The following is a 16,523-nucleotide window of genomic DNA, read 5'->3' on the forward strand; positions in this document are numbered from 1 at the left end:
CTGTATATATTCATACACACACACACACACACACACACATATATATATATATATATATATATATATATATATATATATATATATATATATATATATATATATATATATATATATATATATATATAATAGATACAGGTATGTGAAATCGTTCCTTTTGGATCATACTTGCCGCTGTCATGGGCTGCCCATTCAATGACCCTGTTTTTAAACATAGTAATTACATTTGCACGAGTCAGATGTATAAATACTCTCTCAGCTAAAGTTAATCATTCGGCCTCATATCCTACAAATGAGATGGCATCCTTAGGGAGAAGTACTAAAGCGATACCATCCTCAATACTGGGTGAGATACCAGGAATTTAGAAAACCGATGTCTACGCTTCCTCCAATCCTTGCGCCTTGAATGCCCCGAGAACGATCATCGGCCATTAATACCTTCTAATGTACCAAAATCTTGAGCGTAATTTGGTTTATTACGGTAAAATTTTTCCCCGGGACTCAGGCAAAAGAATTCAACAAAGCGTAAACAATCTGTTTGAAATGGAGGTGTACGTTTTGCCTAAAACCATTAAGAAAATTACCGGATACGCTCTTTTCGATAGAAGTTATAAGGGAACGAAAAAATAGCACGGGAAAATTCTTCCTCTTGTGTATATTTAACGCCATTAAGGTTCGTCTGTTCCGTTAAGACCTGAAAATGAAGAGCTATGGACTGCCTGCTTTTAGCAAAGTGTCCAATACCATTAAAAAGACCGGCACAATAATTCTGTTTATCAGATGTTGTGGAAGGTCACCTATTTCTTACCAGCCCGTTTTTATTTAAATCAACGTTAAGTGCTAGCAGTGGCAGAGATACATAAGCACTTCAGATTTCTTCGTCAATTGCAAATAATTATGGGTATAACGATATTCACCTCGTTATTATTTAAGAAGACTTGTAGGTTTTCTCTTATCAGAAACAACTTTTAATTAAAATAATATTCACTGGTAAATTAGGTTTGGAATTTCTCTCTCATTCTATATCATTAAGACTAACTATTCCTCACAAAAATTATGCTTGGAATTTCTATTTGATTCTATATGTATTAAGCCTAACTATTCCTTACAAAAATTGGGTTTGGAGTTTCTGTAGGATTTCATATGTACTGAGACTAACTAGTTTTTACTTGACGGCTATACACCAGTCATAAAAGTTAATGTGAAACAGGATATGAAGACAAAATACACTTCAATCTTAAGTTACAACAAGTGATCTTCACAGACTATCTAGATATAGGCCTATGGTTCATTCAAAACCTTGCCTTTTACTCTTTGAGCTTCATTGTTACGCAGTTTTCACGAAGTTTCATTCCTGTTGCGACCAAATTGTGGAATGGTCTTCCTAGGCCTAAAACTGAATCGTTGAGACTTCAGAAGTTCAAACTTCGTGCAAACGCTTTATAGGTGAGCAGGATAGTACGAGTCTTGTTCATAGATTATTATTCTGTTTATTTATTTCACTTTGTTGTTTATCCTGTGTGTTTTTTATATTACTTGTTTTTCTTTGTTATTTCTCTTTAATAGTTTATTCTCAACTTTCTTTTTCTGTTATGGCTGCTGTCCTTATTGGGGCCCCTTAAGCTTGCAGCATTCTGCTTTTCCAACCAAGGTAGCAACTAGGCTGGTAACAGTACCAAGAGTAAATGAAATACTGAAATAGCAAGAGTGAAAACACAACTGCAAACTTCCAGTAGATGCACAAGTATATGAAGTGAAATTACAAAATAAAATTTAAAAAATAAAAAAAAGAAAATTTTAAAAAAATATTAAATTAAAATGGAGTAAAATTAAACTCCAAATCACAGGGAATCAAAATGAAGTAAAATGAAACAAGGAGAATTCAAAAATATAATGTACTTGAAAAAATACCTACCGATCAAGGCAACAAAGATGCGACTTACAGAGTAAAAACTGACTCACTAACTTGGCAGACCAACAACAATATAGAGGGTGCTATTCCCTAATTGATTCAGTTTTAACAACAAAATTCTTTGATAATACAAACAATTTTCCTCCTCAGCACTTTTCAGAGAACCATAATGTTTTTATTAATGTCAGAATTCCTTGACAACACATATGATCAAAATTGTAAATACGGTGCCTTTGGCATTTGTTATACGATATCACTGTGTCTATGCGTCGTGTTCGCTTACTGAGGAATAATAGATATTCCAGAAGATTTAGATTCTTTATACTAAAAGTAAAATATGAATGTGAGGTTAATTGAAAGATTATTCAGGCACAAGGTCATTCTCAGTATTTCAAATTAGTAATACCACATAAAACCATCCGTAACGTAGATATCCTTGATGATGGAAAAATTTTTTTTTATTAGAGCAGTCCGAAGAAATAAGAATTTAAAATTGTAAATCTTACATAAACTAAATGGAAAATAATTGAAATCATCACCTTGCCCTTAGTCTACAATTCATCAAGTTCCTAACAGCAAGGCATAAAATATACATATATACAGCGTACACACATACATACACATACATAATCATAAAGGGGATTCGTCCGCTTCATATAATATTCCTTTGAGTAATCTGCCATTTAATTTGTTCCTGGAAGACATTCCTCCAAATGTCTGAGCAATCAGATGACACATACAGCGCCCAGTGGAGCGGGAAATACGACAAGTAATGACCTGGGCATCCGTGGAGGGGAGGTCGTGCATCAAACAACGAGCACCGTTTCTGAATTCTCGCAGAAATTCACAGCCATTATTGGATACTTCCATGACGTCATCGTAGCGTTCGAGCGGATGCAATATCTTGGAGAAAAGGCGCCGGCACAAGAAATGAGTCTTCGGAGCGCTGTTTCCCTCCGTCTCCTGATACGGGAGGATTCGCGTTGAATTTATTTATGCAAAGGAATTGCTCTCCGAGAAATGTATTACCATAAGTTCGTGGGAGTTATCTGCAATCCCTTGTATTTCTGTATCCTTTTTTTTCTTTCTTTTTTACTGATTTTTCGTGCGTTCACATCGCTTGTAGTTTTCAAGAAAGAAAATTATGATCCTTGAAATCGCTTTGTAAGGTAAGTTAACACCCCTACATTTCTCGGTCAAAGCATTGCTGCGTTGTTACGATATACGTTAATCGGATTAACATATTTGGAAATCAACGATCGCTTAACAATGCTGCCTGCATTCCTGGAAGAGAGCCATTAGCTGTAAAGGCTTATTTGTCATTACGTTTGCAAGATAGTTATTTTCTGCGTGTATAGAAGACTGGGATAAGGAATTTTAGAAATATATTCCCCGTTGCTTATAACAATAGGAAACAACATAGCTAAAAGTGCTAATGAGGCCCAGTTACTAGCATTTTAACCCTTGATATGAGAGAATCATAAGCTGTAAAGGGGTTAATAAATCCTCATTAGAAAGACAATTATTTGCAGAAACTCACTATTATATGATTATGTGCCAAAGTGAAGACACTGTGGGAGCGCAAGACAAAAGTTAAGTATTTTTTTACACTTAATTAAAGAGAACCGCAGACTGAATAGGGTTGCAGGGGCCTTGTAAAGATCATTGTTTTGAATCGGAATTAAACCACAGCAGAAATCATATGACGTCATTATCAATGGATTAGGAGGACACGACATGGCAACAATGCGACAGCTACAAGGGGGTAGAGGTGAGCCCATCTGTCAGCCTCTAATGTGACGTAACCGTAGTTGTATAGGGTGCAAGAAGCCAAATTAGAGAGAAAAGTACTTTGCTGCCAGTAATACAGTAGATTTGTCATTTTGTAGCATATATTAATGACATCACAAAGACATGTTATAGGAAGGTTAAAGGCTATTTTGTGACCACCTATGTGATCCAGAATTATATATATAACCTTACATTGCAATGGAAAATAGTTTGTTGTAGTGGGACGCCAGGCGAACTGTAACACATCGTCATAACATGATTTTCATTTTACAAATGAACCTCAAAGACAGACTGATAACTATATTGTGATAAATTAACTTGCACCCCTTAATGCGTGTAGACTAGAAGGTAAATGGGTTTGTACGGCTTAATGTCTAGAAGACGCTGGTTATTTGTGAGCCATAAAGATTAGAAAACCTGATGGCCTTATTATCACATGATTATCATGTTGCAAATGAATCCCACAGAAGTGGGTTCACATACTAAGGTAAAACAATTGGTTTCCTTAAGGTAAGCGGATAGTTAGGTAAATGGATGACGCTAATGCCTTCGCATCCACCCACTCCAGTTTTACTTTAAATTTTTCATTCAGTGATCAGTCATGATCACTGATAATTTTATTAGGAATTTGTGGCAATTTGAATTTGCCCCAATCGTTTCTGGTAATCTATTTTATATTTTACAAGATTCATCAGAAACCAAAATTCGTTTCCTTGAAAGACCACCTGTAGATGTAAATAACAATGACTCATTATAGTTTTGCTACGACTTTTTCTGTGGGACTTATACTTAACAAGCAATAAATAATTGCGAGAATACTTCGTTCACAAGTTTCCCGTTAAAACATCGCTCACCAAAAAACAAACCTTCTCAGAAGAAATCAGTTTTGATAGCAAAGTTTCACTAACTTTAAAGACTGGTGAAGTCCTTCTACCCTTGGAGCAAGAGATAAAAGAAGTGCACAATTCAACAACAGTCATTCAACAACAGTCATTTCAAAATTCAGCATTTTCTGGATTCAATAAACTTGTTAGGTATCTGATCATGAGTTGGCGATTATTCCTGCAAAATAATATTGACCTCAACCTTTTCCAAGACCAACGTAAAATCAACAAAAAATTATTTTTATTTGGTTCTGATGACGCAGTGTAAGGAAATCACGATGTAAAAAATATTCTGCAAATACTCGTATTACATGTAAATGCAGTTGCATAATGTAATATATCTTGTTTGTCAGAGGAGATATTATTAAAATTAAGTTTTATATTACAATCACAGCAAAACAGGGATACATGATTCTTGCATTGTGAGATAATATATGTGGAATATGGTAACTTCTCAAAGAGAATGCGTAAGACCTACCAGAATGTTTGCTGTGAAGATGTTTCAATGGTGCAAAAAAACATACACGCACAAGCAAAGTTTTTACTAATGTAGAATTTAATACATTACTGCATGTTATTCCCTTTCATATGCGAGGCAGACATCCCTAATTAATTAATGTCAGTAGCTATCATCAAGTGTCATCAGGAGGGCAGCGAATGGCAAGATATTCTCAAAATTCTTTTGTTATTTGTGCTTACGTCAAATGGTCGCTCCCTTGCAACTGAGCCTCAGAAAAGGATCGATTTCTAAGTTAAAAATTATTGGGCCGGAGGAAGGAACTGCTGATCAAATACCTTGATAATAAGTGGTTATGAGCAAAAGGCTGTTCCTGTGGCACCAGGTGAAATAGCAAAGAGATATAACCCTTTGACAATATTATAAACTACAACGCAACCGGAAGGAAGAATTCTGGTTTATCTAACTTAATTCTAAAAGTCCATGCTCGTGTATTGTCGATATCAAGAATATGGGAAAGTTTATAGTAGCAAAGCTAGCGCATCAGATAGAGTAGCCAAACGAAGAGGACGAACGCGGAGCACAACGCAATAAAGTTAAACGAAGTGAATTTCACAAGTCCAGGGCAGATGCAATAAACGGCAGAGGGCAAGAATTTCATCAGAACTTCGTCCATAAACATTCTTCCCTCTACAGAAAAAAAAAAATCTAGATAATTGATAGGTCAGGCTGAGATTATGGTGTCTGAAAAGCTGCGTACGGCATCGAATTTCGTTTTAAAAAGAGCGCTTAATTTCCAGTTATTATTGGTAATTGACATTACTCTTGAATTAGCAGATTGGAAATTCCCGTTTCAATACGTCTGTCAAGAGAAGTATATCAAACCAAAACGAGAAAGAAGAATGGTTTTAGTATCAGGAATATTCCTCCAAAGGCGCAAGAGTGGATAGCACACTCAAATAGTAGTAACACTAAGAATGGTTATATATATATATATATATATATATATATATATATATATATATATATATATATATATATATATATATATGTGTGTATATATATATCATATACATACATATATATATATAAATGTTTGTGTGTATATATATTATATACATGTATACACACACGCACTATATACATATGTGTGTGTGGGTGTGTTCACACCAGCCTTGACCCCTCCAGTACATCCAGCTAGAGTTTTTCTAACGATTTTTTGAGTGATAAATATGAGGTGTAAAAGATTCAAATCCCCTTTTGACTCTCTAAACAATCGAAAGTATTTCTACGGCTTCTTCGTTCATGAAAAAAATCTTGCATTGGATTTCAAAGAAATATTTTGATTGACAGAGGGAATTCTAACCATGCCTGGCAACACTGCCTGTATAGGACGATCATGTTCCTCCCAGAAACGAAAAAATAAAAGGTTTTATGGGTCACAAAGCCGGGATGATTAAGCGGTTTCACTTTACTCTGCTAAAAAAATAAAAAAAAAAAACCTTGCTGAATCAACTGAAGCGACGCTGCTCGTTGTATGAGGTCACAGAGTAGATTGTATTTCATCAAAGAAGACTGGGAATGGCGTACATTAGAATGAAATGTGTGAAATCATCAGATAATTTTGTTTTTCAATTTTTTCATAAGATTCATTGCATACTTTACAATTTATGCAATTTACTGAATACCATACATTCACTTTATTTTAACAGTACATGACAAATCACATTATTTGCAGTATTGCGGTCCATGCAAAATAGAAAAAAAATTTACCTAAATTTTACGTGTTTATTTTTGAGTAAAACTTTTGCCGGGGTACATCTGCGTAAATGATTATGGACAAAGCTCAGTGTTGTTCTGTCTCCCAACTCTCAAACGCTTCCATTCACAATGACAAATAATAAACAAAGCTTAAATCTACATTTTAACTGAACAAGGCTAATTAACACCAAACCCAAACAAGACAAAGTTAAAGTGTTGCAACTAGACGCTCAGCGCATGCGCAAAAATAAGAACAATTCACAGTTACCAATGATTACATATTCATAAAAAAACATAACTATGATAATGAATAATAAAATTATTACAACTGAACTTTAAAAATACAACTCAAATGACGAGCGAATTACCCAAATGGGGTTCAGAGAAGTAGCAAGAATCCCCTCGCACCCTCGCATTAACAACCAGTCAGCACTGTTAGGGTTCTTTGTCGTGTCCTCCAACTGCGAAGTCATGTTTTTGGTTTAGTTTATGTCTGTCTACTTCGCTGGCTTTCTTTTAGCAGATTAAGAAAAAAAATTTTTTTTTTTTCGATTTCTTTGGCTATAATGTTTCACCGTGTTTTATGGCAATTAGTTTCGGTCTGGTGTGGATCCAATTTAGGAACGGGAACCTGGAATTTTCTGTTGTGTTATCTCTCGCTCTCTCTCTCTCTCTCTCTCTCTCTCTCTCTCTCTCTTTTGGCCTGTTAGTTTGCCTGTCCACAGGATGATGCGAAAACTAATGAACGAATTTTTACGATTTTTAGTTTTCTATAAAAGAAAACTATTGTGCCGGCTTTGTCTGTCTGTGCGCACTCTTTCTGTCCGCCCGCAGATCTTAAAAACTACAGAGTGTAGACGGCTGCAAATTGGTATGTTGATCATCCACCCTCCAGTCATCAAACATACCAAATTGCCGCCCTCTAGCCTAAGGATTTTTTTATTTTATTTATGGTTAAATTCAGCCATAATCATGCGTCTGGCAACTATATAGGACAGGCCACCATGCCGTGGTTAAAGTTTCATGAGCCGCGGCTCATATAGTATTATACCGAGACCACCGAAAGATAGATCTATTTTCGGTGGCCTTGATCATACGCTGTACAGAAAACTCGATTGCGCCGAAGAAACTTCGGCGCATATTTTACTTGCTCTTTTCTGAATTTACTACATCCCAAGGAACACGTATATAATTACATTTTTGCTCACACCAACCTCATCTGGGCCCCGGATTTTTTCATCGCTTCCTATATTGTTCTTGTCAGCAATGCGTATTACAACGATTTACTCTTTGTGAAAAAGCGTTCAGCTAAATTACGTTTGACCACGTCCTTGTCTTCTTGAAAGATGTAAGTAATGCAAAGCATTTGGCTAAAAAGTTAACGCCAGTAGCAGAAAGTTTGCCATTTCTAATTGCACTTACGAGTTCTTTTTGTCACTGATGCGCATTTAAAGGACGGAGCAAGGACACTGTTGTCGAAGATAGAAAATGTAAATGACGCGGAGTAATTAGAAATTTTGTTACTCTTGTCAATAGAATTGACACGGCGCTTTTGGGTAACTATTGCAATAGCGGAGGTTTCAGTCTTGGATTGCCCTCTCTGGTTAGATATGTATTTTGCATTTTTTTTATTTGCTACTTTATATCTTTTCCGAGGCGAGAAACATTAAAGTTTTCCTGTCTATAACTATAACATTCATATTTATATCACACTTTCATGAAAGTTCTGAAATTGGAAACTGATACATCACATTTATATCCTACGGGGAGGTCAAAAACGTACACTGGAGAGTGGAACTAGAGATCATTTTGGTACCTTTTAGAAGAGAATATGTCTTGTAACAAAAAAAAAGGACATTAGCAACTAGTACTATTTTCAGTGCAAATGTTTTAATGGAGAAACACATTTTTACCGTCCTTAACTTCGTCATTACGAATTTCATGGATGTCCCATACGTGAAGCATATCTAAAGAAGAAATGTTCGTTTAGTGCACGATGTACCCAACAGGATGACACAAGAACAATTAAGATTTAAACAGACGTAAATAGGGGTGGGGGTGTCGGGGAGATGCTAAAGTCAAAGAAACTGAGTTGAAAGAAATTCCATTAGAAAACGAAAATTGACGAATGACCGACCTCTTCTTTACCGGAACACAGGCCCAGATGAATTCACAGCTAGAAAAGAGAAGATTGTGTAAGATGTGAATTGAGATAAAAAAAAAACAATAAAGACCAAATAAAGAGAAAATAAATAATCAAACATAAACATAAGACCTCGATGTACTCCACAATGAAAACGAAGAGAAACCAGAGGAAAAAGGTAATAGAGTTCCCCGGAAGCGGCCTGGTGGAAGGCGAAACTGTTGGGACAAATTAAGAACTCTATTTCCTTTTTCCTCTTGTTTCTCTTCGTTTTCATTGTGGAGTACATCGTGATATTTTATCTTCGTGGTTGAGAAGAATACAACTAAAAATAAGACCTCGAATTATTTCAGCACCAGTAAATTGAGGAAAACTCTCCCCAAAAAAACATATAGAAGCAGAGAAATGCCTGGCTTTTGCCGACTTATTCAACACTTGACATAATTTGCCGTAACGTAATTTTATCCGAAATGAAAATGGAAATAGTGTCCCTAACAGGTTTCCAAATTTGGACATTTATGGCCATCAGGGAAATGGTTGCGTTAAAGCGACGAGAGCTCGTGGGACATCGAGGACACTTCCTGTATCATACCAGATGGCTTCGGTAGATGACAGGAATACGAACGACCGCCCGTTTCTCATTTTCATACACCAATGTATCCTTGTAAGGGAAAACCCCTTGTTATTATATACAAGAAATTCCTTCCCAGCTTTTCTTCTTTAGTCATATCGTCATGTAATATTCTGCAGTTTTTACATCCTTCTCCTTATTTTTTTTTACTTCATTTTACCTTTTACTTGACGGGTTTCTAGTGAGCCTCATGTTTATATGAATTAAGCTGCTGGTAGTGTGGACATGTCAGTCGCCTCACACGTCTCGAACTGTCGGCCTAACCGCTCACGTCTCCTCGCTGCTGGGAGAAAGGGAGCTGGGGATTTGGCACGATACATACACACATGTGCTACCGGGGTCTAAGCGATGTCAGGCAGGGCAGCCGATCGAGGCTACGGCCTACCCCAACGCCAAATCAAAATCCTTCAAAAGAAGGCATCGTGCTTACCCCATATGAAAAATGGGAAAAAGCACGTTAAACGAAGAAGTGTGGACATGTCTGTACAGTGAGTGCATCCATGAGCGCAGAGATCATCGTCCTTTCTTTTCTCGGGTGTCGCCTGATGATGGGGGAACGTATCTACATACGTATCTCTTTATATACCCATCTACCCACCTACCTATCTATCTATCTATCTATCTATCTATCTCTCTATACTGTATATATATACACTAGTATATATATATATATATATATATATATATATATATATATATATATATATATATATATATATATATATATATATATATATATATATATTTTCATTATTTTTCCAATTGAGATTTTGACTGTTCAGGCCTACCCAGTGACACCTAGTAAGCAGAATATTGTGTGTGTACATAAATGTTTACACATACACACACACACACACGTATATATATATATATATATATATATATATATATATATATATATATATATATATATATTGTATCTAAGGTTCGTATACATGTGTTATTGTCAGTATGCTTACAAAATTATACTCTTTCCTCGTATATTCTAGCCAAACCTGCGTTATCCGAAAGGAGGAACATTTGATGTTGGTCAAAGTCATAAAAACGAATTAACTGGCTAAAGATTTATTGTTCTAGTTCATCGTGATCAACACGATAAGGAAAACACAAGATATTAAGGGCAATGTGTAGAAGGCTGCTTGATAAACAGCAAGGCAAAGAGAGACCGCGAAAGAGTTTAGAGAAGTATCCCACCCGTCTTCTTCTCATGCTGTGTCAACCGAGCGGGCTGAGCGGGCAAAATCGCAGTTGGAAAAATAATTGACTCCATTGAAAATCAGAGCGGCAACATGTAGAGACTGAGAACTAAGTATCAAGCTGTTCAAGACTGAAGCATAAACTGACCAGCAAGTTACCATTAAAGCAATAAAACGTTATTGGAAGAATCCTTGGTCCTATAATTCCTGCTAAGACCTTTCTCATATTGCCATTTACAAGGAGGAAAGCGGCCACTCCTAAAAGGAAACCTGAGATGCTCTCTTTTGATTCGACTGCAGTTAACGAAATTAACTTGTTACTTTTTGTTTGGAGACCTAACGTACATAAAGTTCTGGCAAGCTGACTATAGATGCTTTTCGGTTCCCTTTAATATTTCTTTTTTTTTTTTTAGGAAAAACATAATGGAAGATGTAACTCTCGGTTACTGTGAGACTAATAAGAGAACATGGTGACCTACTACTGTAGCAGTTCCTAATTAAAGAAAAGAAGAGCATAAAAGGTTGATCACTTAGTTGACCCTCTAGAGAATAATCTCCAAACTTACTTGGGAAAAATAGGACCTTGAGATCCAACGTGGCAGAAATGAAGGTCGAAAGGCAAGAGGATACCTTTTGGGAATATTATCTAAGAGGAAGTTCACTGAACATGCAGACAAGTGATCGCCTAAGTCAATTTTGAAAATTAATGATCAACAGCCATAGCCATACAGATAAGGTTCTGAATATGAAGTTGGCATTTCATCGACTTGTACCCCCTCACAATGAGAAAAACTTGAAATTTTACGAACAATTCAAAACATTCACCAACGTTTGCAAGAAATGATTCCTAAATAACTGAAATAATTAGTAAAAAGTAAACTTCATTTATAGATAATTAACCGCAAACGGCATGAACCACTTGAATCTTATAATTGTTCTTCAAAAGCAAATTAATTTTGGTACTGAAAATATGATCGAGAAATATATCGGGTCTTTTCTATGTGAGAGAAATGTTTATCACCACCTTTGCTTTGAAGGTGGATATAAAAAATTAAAGGTAATATACACGTCTGCTGTTTTTCTTTAGTTAGGTGTAGAGTAACGAATGCTAAGAGACAAAATATACACTAATAAAAACGTTAGAGGGCTTCTACTCTGAAATAAATTAAATGGTTTAAACCTCTTCCTTTTAGGGATATGAAAATCATATAGAACTTAATACAGCAACAAATATGACATAGAAAAATATTTTTCAGAAAACTGTCAAAAACAGGAAGAATCGGGTGACAGGGCCTCCGTTTTTTCTTAATTCCTTGTAAAGAATGTTATCATTTGTAATAGAACTTTGAAACACTGTACATACTGTAGCTGGATGGGAAGCTTGTATTTTCTACAAAGTAAGTAACGTTTAAGGAAAAAATTTAAAAAACCCTTATACTTACGAAATCTCTTAGCGGACACTATATCTGGCAAATAAACTAAAACGACAAAAATAAGTAGTTATTTTGCTCTTAAATCCATGTATTTTCATCTTTGTAATTTTTTCGAAATACCTCCACATTTCAAGTACGCATTCATAGTACGCTGGAATCATTTAGTATCTTTTAGCTTTATTTGCATCAATTCCCTCATGTAAAAAACCTCTCAACTTTGAGTTACTGAAGCCAGTCAAAAGTTTTTCATTGATTCTCTTAAAAAAAACTGACGAATGTAATTCATCCTAAAATACACATATTCAGTATTTAGCCTTTCTCTCTCTCTCTCTCTCTCTCTCTCTCTCTCTCTCTCTCTCTCTCTCTCTCTCTCTCTCTCTCTCTCTTTGCAATCTATTCCCGTTATATCCTATGCAGGAATTCCAGAACGCCAGATTCATTTCGCATGGTAATGCATATCACAGGATATCATTTGATCTCTCGTGATATTGCATTCATTTACAATGACAGTGCCAATATCTACAAACTATACAGACATCGAATCAGTCGGGAAATCAGAATGAGATATTCAGGCTGTTGTCATGACACGATCAATCATATATAGTTTTCAATAATTATGATAATGTTTTGTATCGCCATGTTGAGGAGTGTTGCAAACTGTGCTGCTGAATTTCTATATTGGCTTTATTTATTTTTTTTTTTCGTGGCACTGTCTGGGGTTGAAAACTTCCCCTTGCCTTTCAGATAACCTGAAATAAACATATTTTGGCGTCAAAATTTATTCCAAAAAGAATGGTAACTGAGATGAATTAATCCAACAGTTATTGAGGCGAGTCGTATTTGTTTGTGACTAGTATTTATACGATAAATATAAACATTGTTCCGTTTCGCCTTATAAAAAGATCCTTTTCTAATATGAAGAAAGATGCGGAAATCGTCTACTTTTTCATTATTCTCTATTCATAGATTACAATAATTTAAAATTCAAACTTAGTCACTTTAACCAGTAGTGGTAAAACATGACAACTGTGACACGCAGCTGGAAAAGGAATAAACAGTTCTAGCTTTTGTGTATGTTACGACCAAAACCCGAAATCGGCCAGAGTGGGAAGTGGCTAAAATCCGAAATCGGCCAAAGAGGGAAGTAACCGGCTAATTCGGGAAATGGCCGAGGTGGTGTGGCCAAGGTCCGATTACTTGAAATTAACAGTGTGTTTCGCCGGGTTTAGTGCTAGCCCCTCGGCGATCCAATGTCCCTAAGTATGTTTGCTCTTCAGGGCGCTAGTACTAAACACATTTGATCCCCGTGCTTAGTACTAGCCCCTAGGGCAGCGATCTTCAAACTGTGGGCCATGGCCCACAGGTGGGCCATGGCCTGGTTTTCAGGTGGGCCATGGACATTTAACTAGATTACAATAAAAAAATTAACTATATAAAAAAATAAGAGAATACAATAAAAACAAAAGAAATAAAGATCTAAAACTTCAGTGTAAAGACAAAACTGTAACTCATTTTGTTGATTCATTGCGTGCCTTCATTGCTAAGATCCAGAACTGGGTTAGGAAAATTAATGCTGGTAATTTTGCAATGTTTGAGAATTTTTGTGAAGTTGTTGAAGGTGAAAAGAACTAGATCCTTGTCTTCAAAATGAAATAATCAACCACCTTCAAAATTAGGGTCAAGAATTTTCCAGATACTCTCCTGATCTTGAATCCATAGATCTGTCATTAATAGCAGATCCATTTAATATTGAGCCAGATTCTGTGCCAGACCCTGACCAAGATGAATACTTGGAAATGAAATTTGATTCCGGTGTAAAGTGTTTGCAAAAAGAGCTCTTCGTACAGGAATTCTGGGCTCGAGTAAGTGCATCATACCCTAGAATTGGTAAGCGTGCACTGAAAACACTTCTACCTTTCTCCTCCACTCACTTATGCGAATCAGGCTTTTTTCCCTTGCTTCAAATCAAAACAAAAGCAAGAAACCGCTTAGAGGTGGAGGATGACATGCAATGTGTCTTGTCCACAATTCTCCCCCGATTTGATAAACTTGTAGATATGAAACAAGTACATCCATCTTATTAGCTGCCTAACCTGAGCCAGTGGTTACCATGAACAGCAGAGAAGTTGTGTTTTATGTTTATCTTTTGGCCATGTTTCAAGCCATAAGGTTCAGTACATGAATTTTATTTACAATAATCAAAGTTCAGTCATTGATTTCTGGGTTATTAAATTTAACTATCATGAAAATTTCTTAGATGCATTTACCATATAATGCATTTATGAAAATTCTGTTTGAACATATTAAGAAAATGTAAAAAAGTTCCTTAAGTACCTGGTACCGTATGTTTTATTATGAAGATAATTTATATGCTAAATCTGAAGGGCAGTAGGCCATGAATATTGGGAAATGCCTAAAGTGGGCCACGGTCTTAAAAAGTTTGAAGACCACTGCCCTAGGGGATCAAATGTCCCGAAGTGAATTGGTGATTTCACGAATTCCCTGGAAATTTCAGGGATTTCTTAAAATCCCTGGCTTCACAGTCTTACTGTAACATATTTATATATACCCATATACACTGTTAATTTCAAGTAATCGGACCTTGGCCACGCCACCTCGACCATTTCCCGAACTGGTCGGCCACTTCCCCTTTGGCCGATTTCGGGCTTTGGCCGTAATATATGTACCTGCAGAAATCTTAAGGGTAACTAAGAATGTGCTGAATCCGCTTTACAATCTCTATAGCAAGTTCGAAAGTCTTAACGAGAACTTGCAATACAAACGATTATGATCCATTCTGTTTTATCAACTTCGTTGTAGGCTATTCTAGTTTATTGTTACATCGAAGCACGTCGAAATTTTCTAATGAGGGTAGGACCACTTTTGTAATGTGTTATATCCTTATGTATTTAGAAGTCAATCTCTGGTATTCAGAGAGTCCAATAAGTTGTCAGACTTTCCGCATCTTGCAAACTATTTATGTTGTGGGTGACTTTCTGAAAACTGAAAAACTAATGAATATATCTATAATAATTCTCCAGCTAAACCTTAATCAGATATCTAAGTAACACCTTTGACATCTGAGCACCAATTCCTAAGATCTAAGGTCACGTTGTTTAAACCGTATTTCTTTTCTGCAGGCGTTAAATGAAGTTTCTCAACTTTCTGTTCACAAGTACTAAAAGAAGAGAAGGACTGTCGCCTCCAGGTAAGGTAAAAAAGTTATCCTTAAACCGAAACCTCTATCTTAGTCTACTCTGTACTTTATCATATCTTTTATTTGTTGGGTCCTATCAGTACTTGGATGAAAGACCACCATGACTTGGTGGGCTGACAACCTCATTCCAAAATAACTGCTGAAGCTTGGGTAGAGTATCCTGTAGGCATCATCTCCGAGGGGCATAAAACGCGTTGGTGAATGAATAATTGTGTATGAGTGTGTATGTATATACATATATATATGTGTGTGTGTGAGTATATAATTAACTTCCAATAATTAACAACAGCGACAGTTTTGTTTACGGAAAGGGAGTCCTAAATTTCTTTATAGTCGATTGTTTAGTAAGTTTTATTGTTTCAGCCAATGACAAAACTCGTAAAAAGTCTCGGACTCCGCAAATGACTTTCTTCTTTTATTTCACTGGTGAAATGGCTCCCTCGGGGCTACTTGCTGTTGTATATATGTCTTAGACGAATACCGAGAAAAGAAAGTGAGGAAGGTAATGACGCTGTAAAAGACGCAGACGTGAAAGTGTGCGGATATAGCGCTTTGAAGATGGATTTCCCCTGAAAGAAAGCTTTCGGAGTTTAAGGTTCCCAGTACTGGAAATCATTTCATTACAGATTTGCCTCTTAGTAGCAACATTATCTACACTTTTCGATTTTCGTGTTTCCATAATGTTTTAAATGATGGTCGGTGTTTTTTAACTTCATTTTGCGAAAACTTTACGTTCATATTTTACATAATTCCCCACTGTTCCTCCAAAGACAAGGTAAAGATGCCTGTCCTATATTTGGCATGTATTTCTGCCCTCTGATATCAGTCGTGCAACCGTCACCTCTTCCCCCTGTAACGTATTTCGCTAAGTTTTCTGAAGGAAGGCGCCAAGAACCAGTCATAGATGTTCCTTCCACATGCTTCCGAGAGCCTCTTTTCGTGACATTGTAAACCATCTAACCCGTTTCTTTTCGATCGTAAGGATGCGCAAACGAAGGCATGGGGAGCCGGAAATATTAAACAAATATTCTTGCAATAATCTTTACTTTCTTATACAACTTTTATTAGGATGCAGTGAGGCATTTTCGAATGTTTCCTGTC

General features: G+C 36.2%; 1 protein-coding gene across 3 annotated transcripts in view; it reads left to right on the forward strand.

The window, feature by feature from the left end:
• The window catches only part of Usp30 (ubiquitin specific protease 30), a 170,490-nt gene that overhangs the window by 86,021 nt on the left and 67,946 nt on the right, over positions 1–16,523 (forward strand). For all 3 annotated transcript variants that reach the window (XM_067111307.1, XM_067111305.1, XM_067111306.1), the window contains one exon: positions 15,346–15,413. In XM_067111307.1, the coding sequence (XP_066967408.1) occupies positions 15,353–15,413 (61 nt within the window). In that variant the 5' untranslated portion in view covers positions 15,346–15,352. The remainder of the gene's footprint in view (positions 1–15,345; positions 15,414–16,523) is intronic.

This window comes from Macrobrachium rosenbergii, chromosome 11 (genome assembly GCF_040412425.1).
Source record: "Macrobrachium rosenbergii isolate ZJJX-2024 chromosome 11, ASM4041242v1, whole genome shotgun sequence".
Taxonomy (NCBI): domain Eukaryota; kingdom Metazoa; phylum Arthropoda; class Malacostraca; order Decapoda; family Palaemonidae; genus Macrobrachium; species Macrobrachium rosenbergii.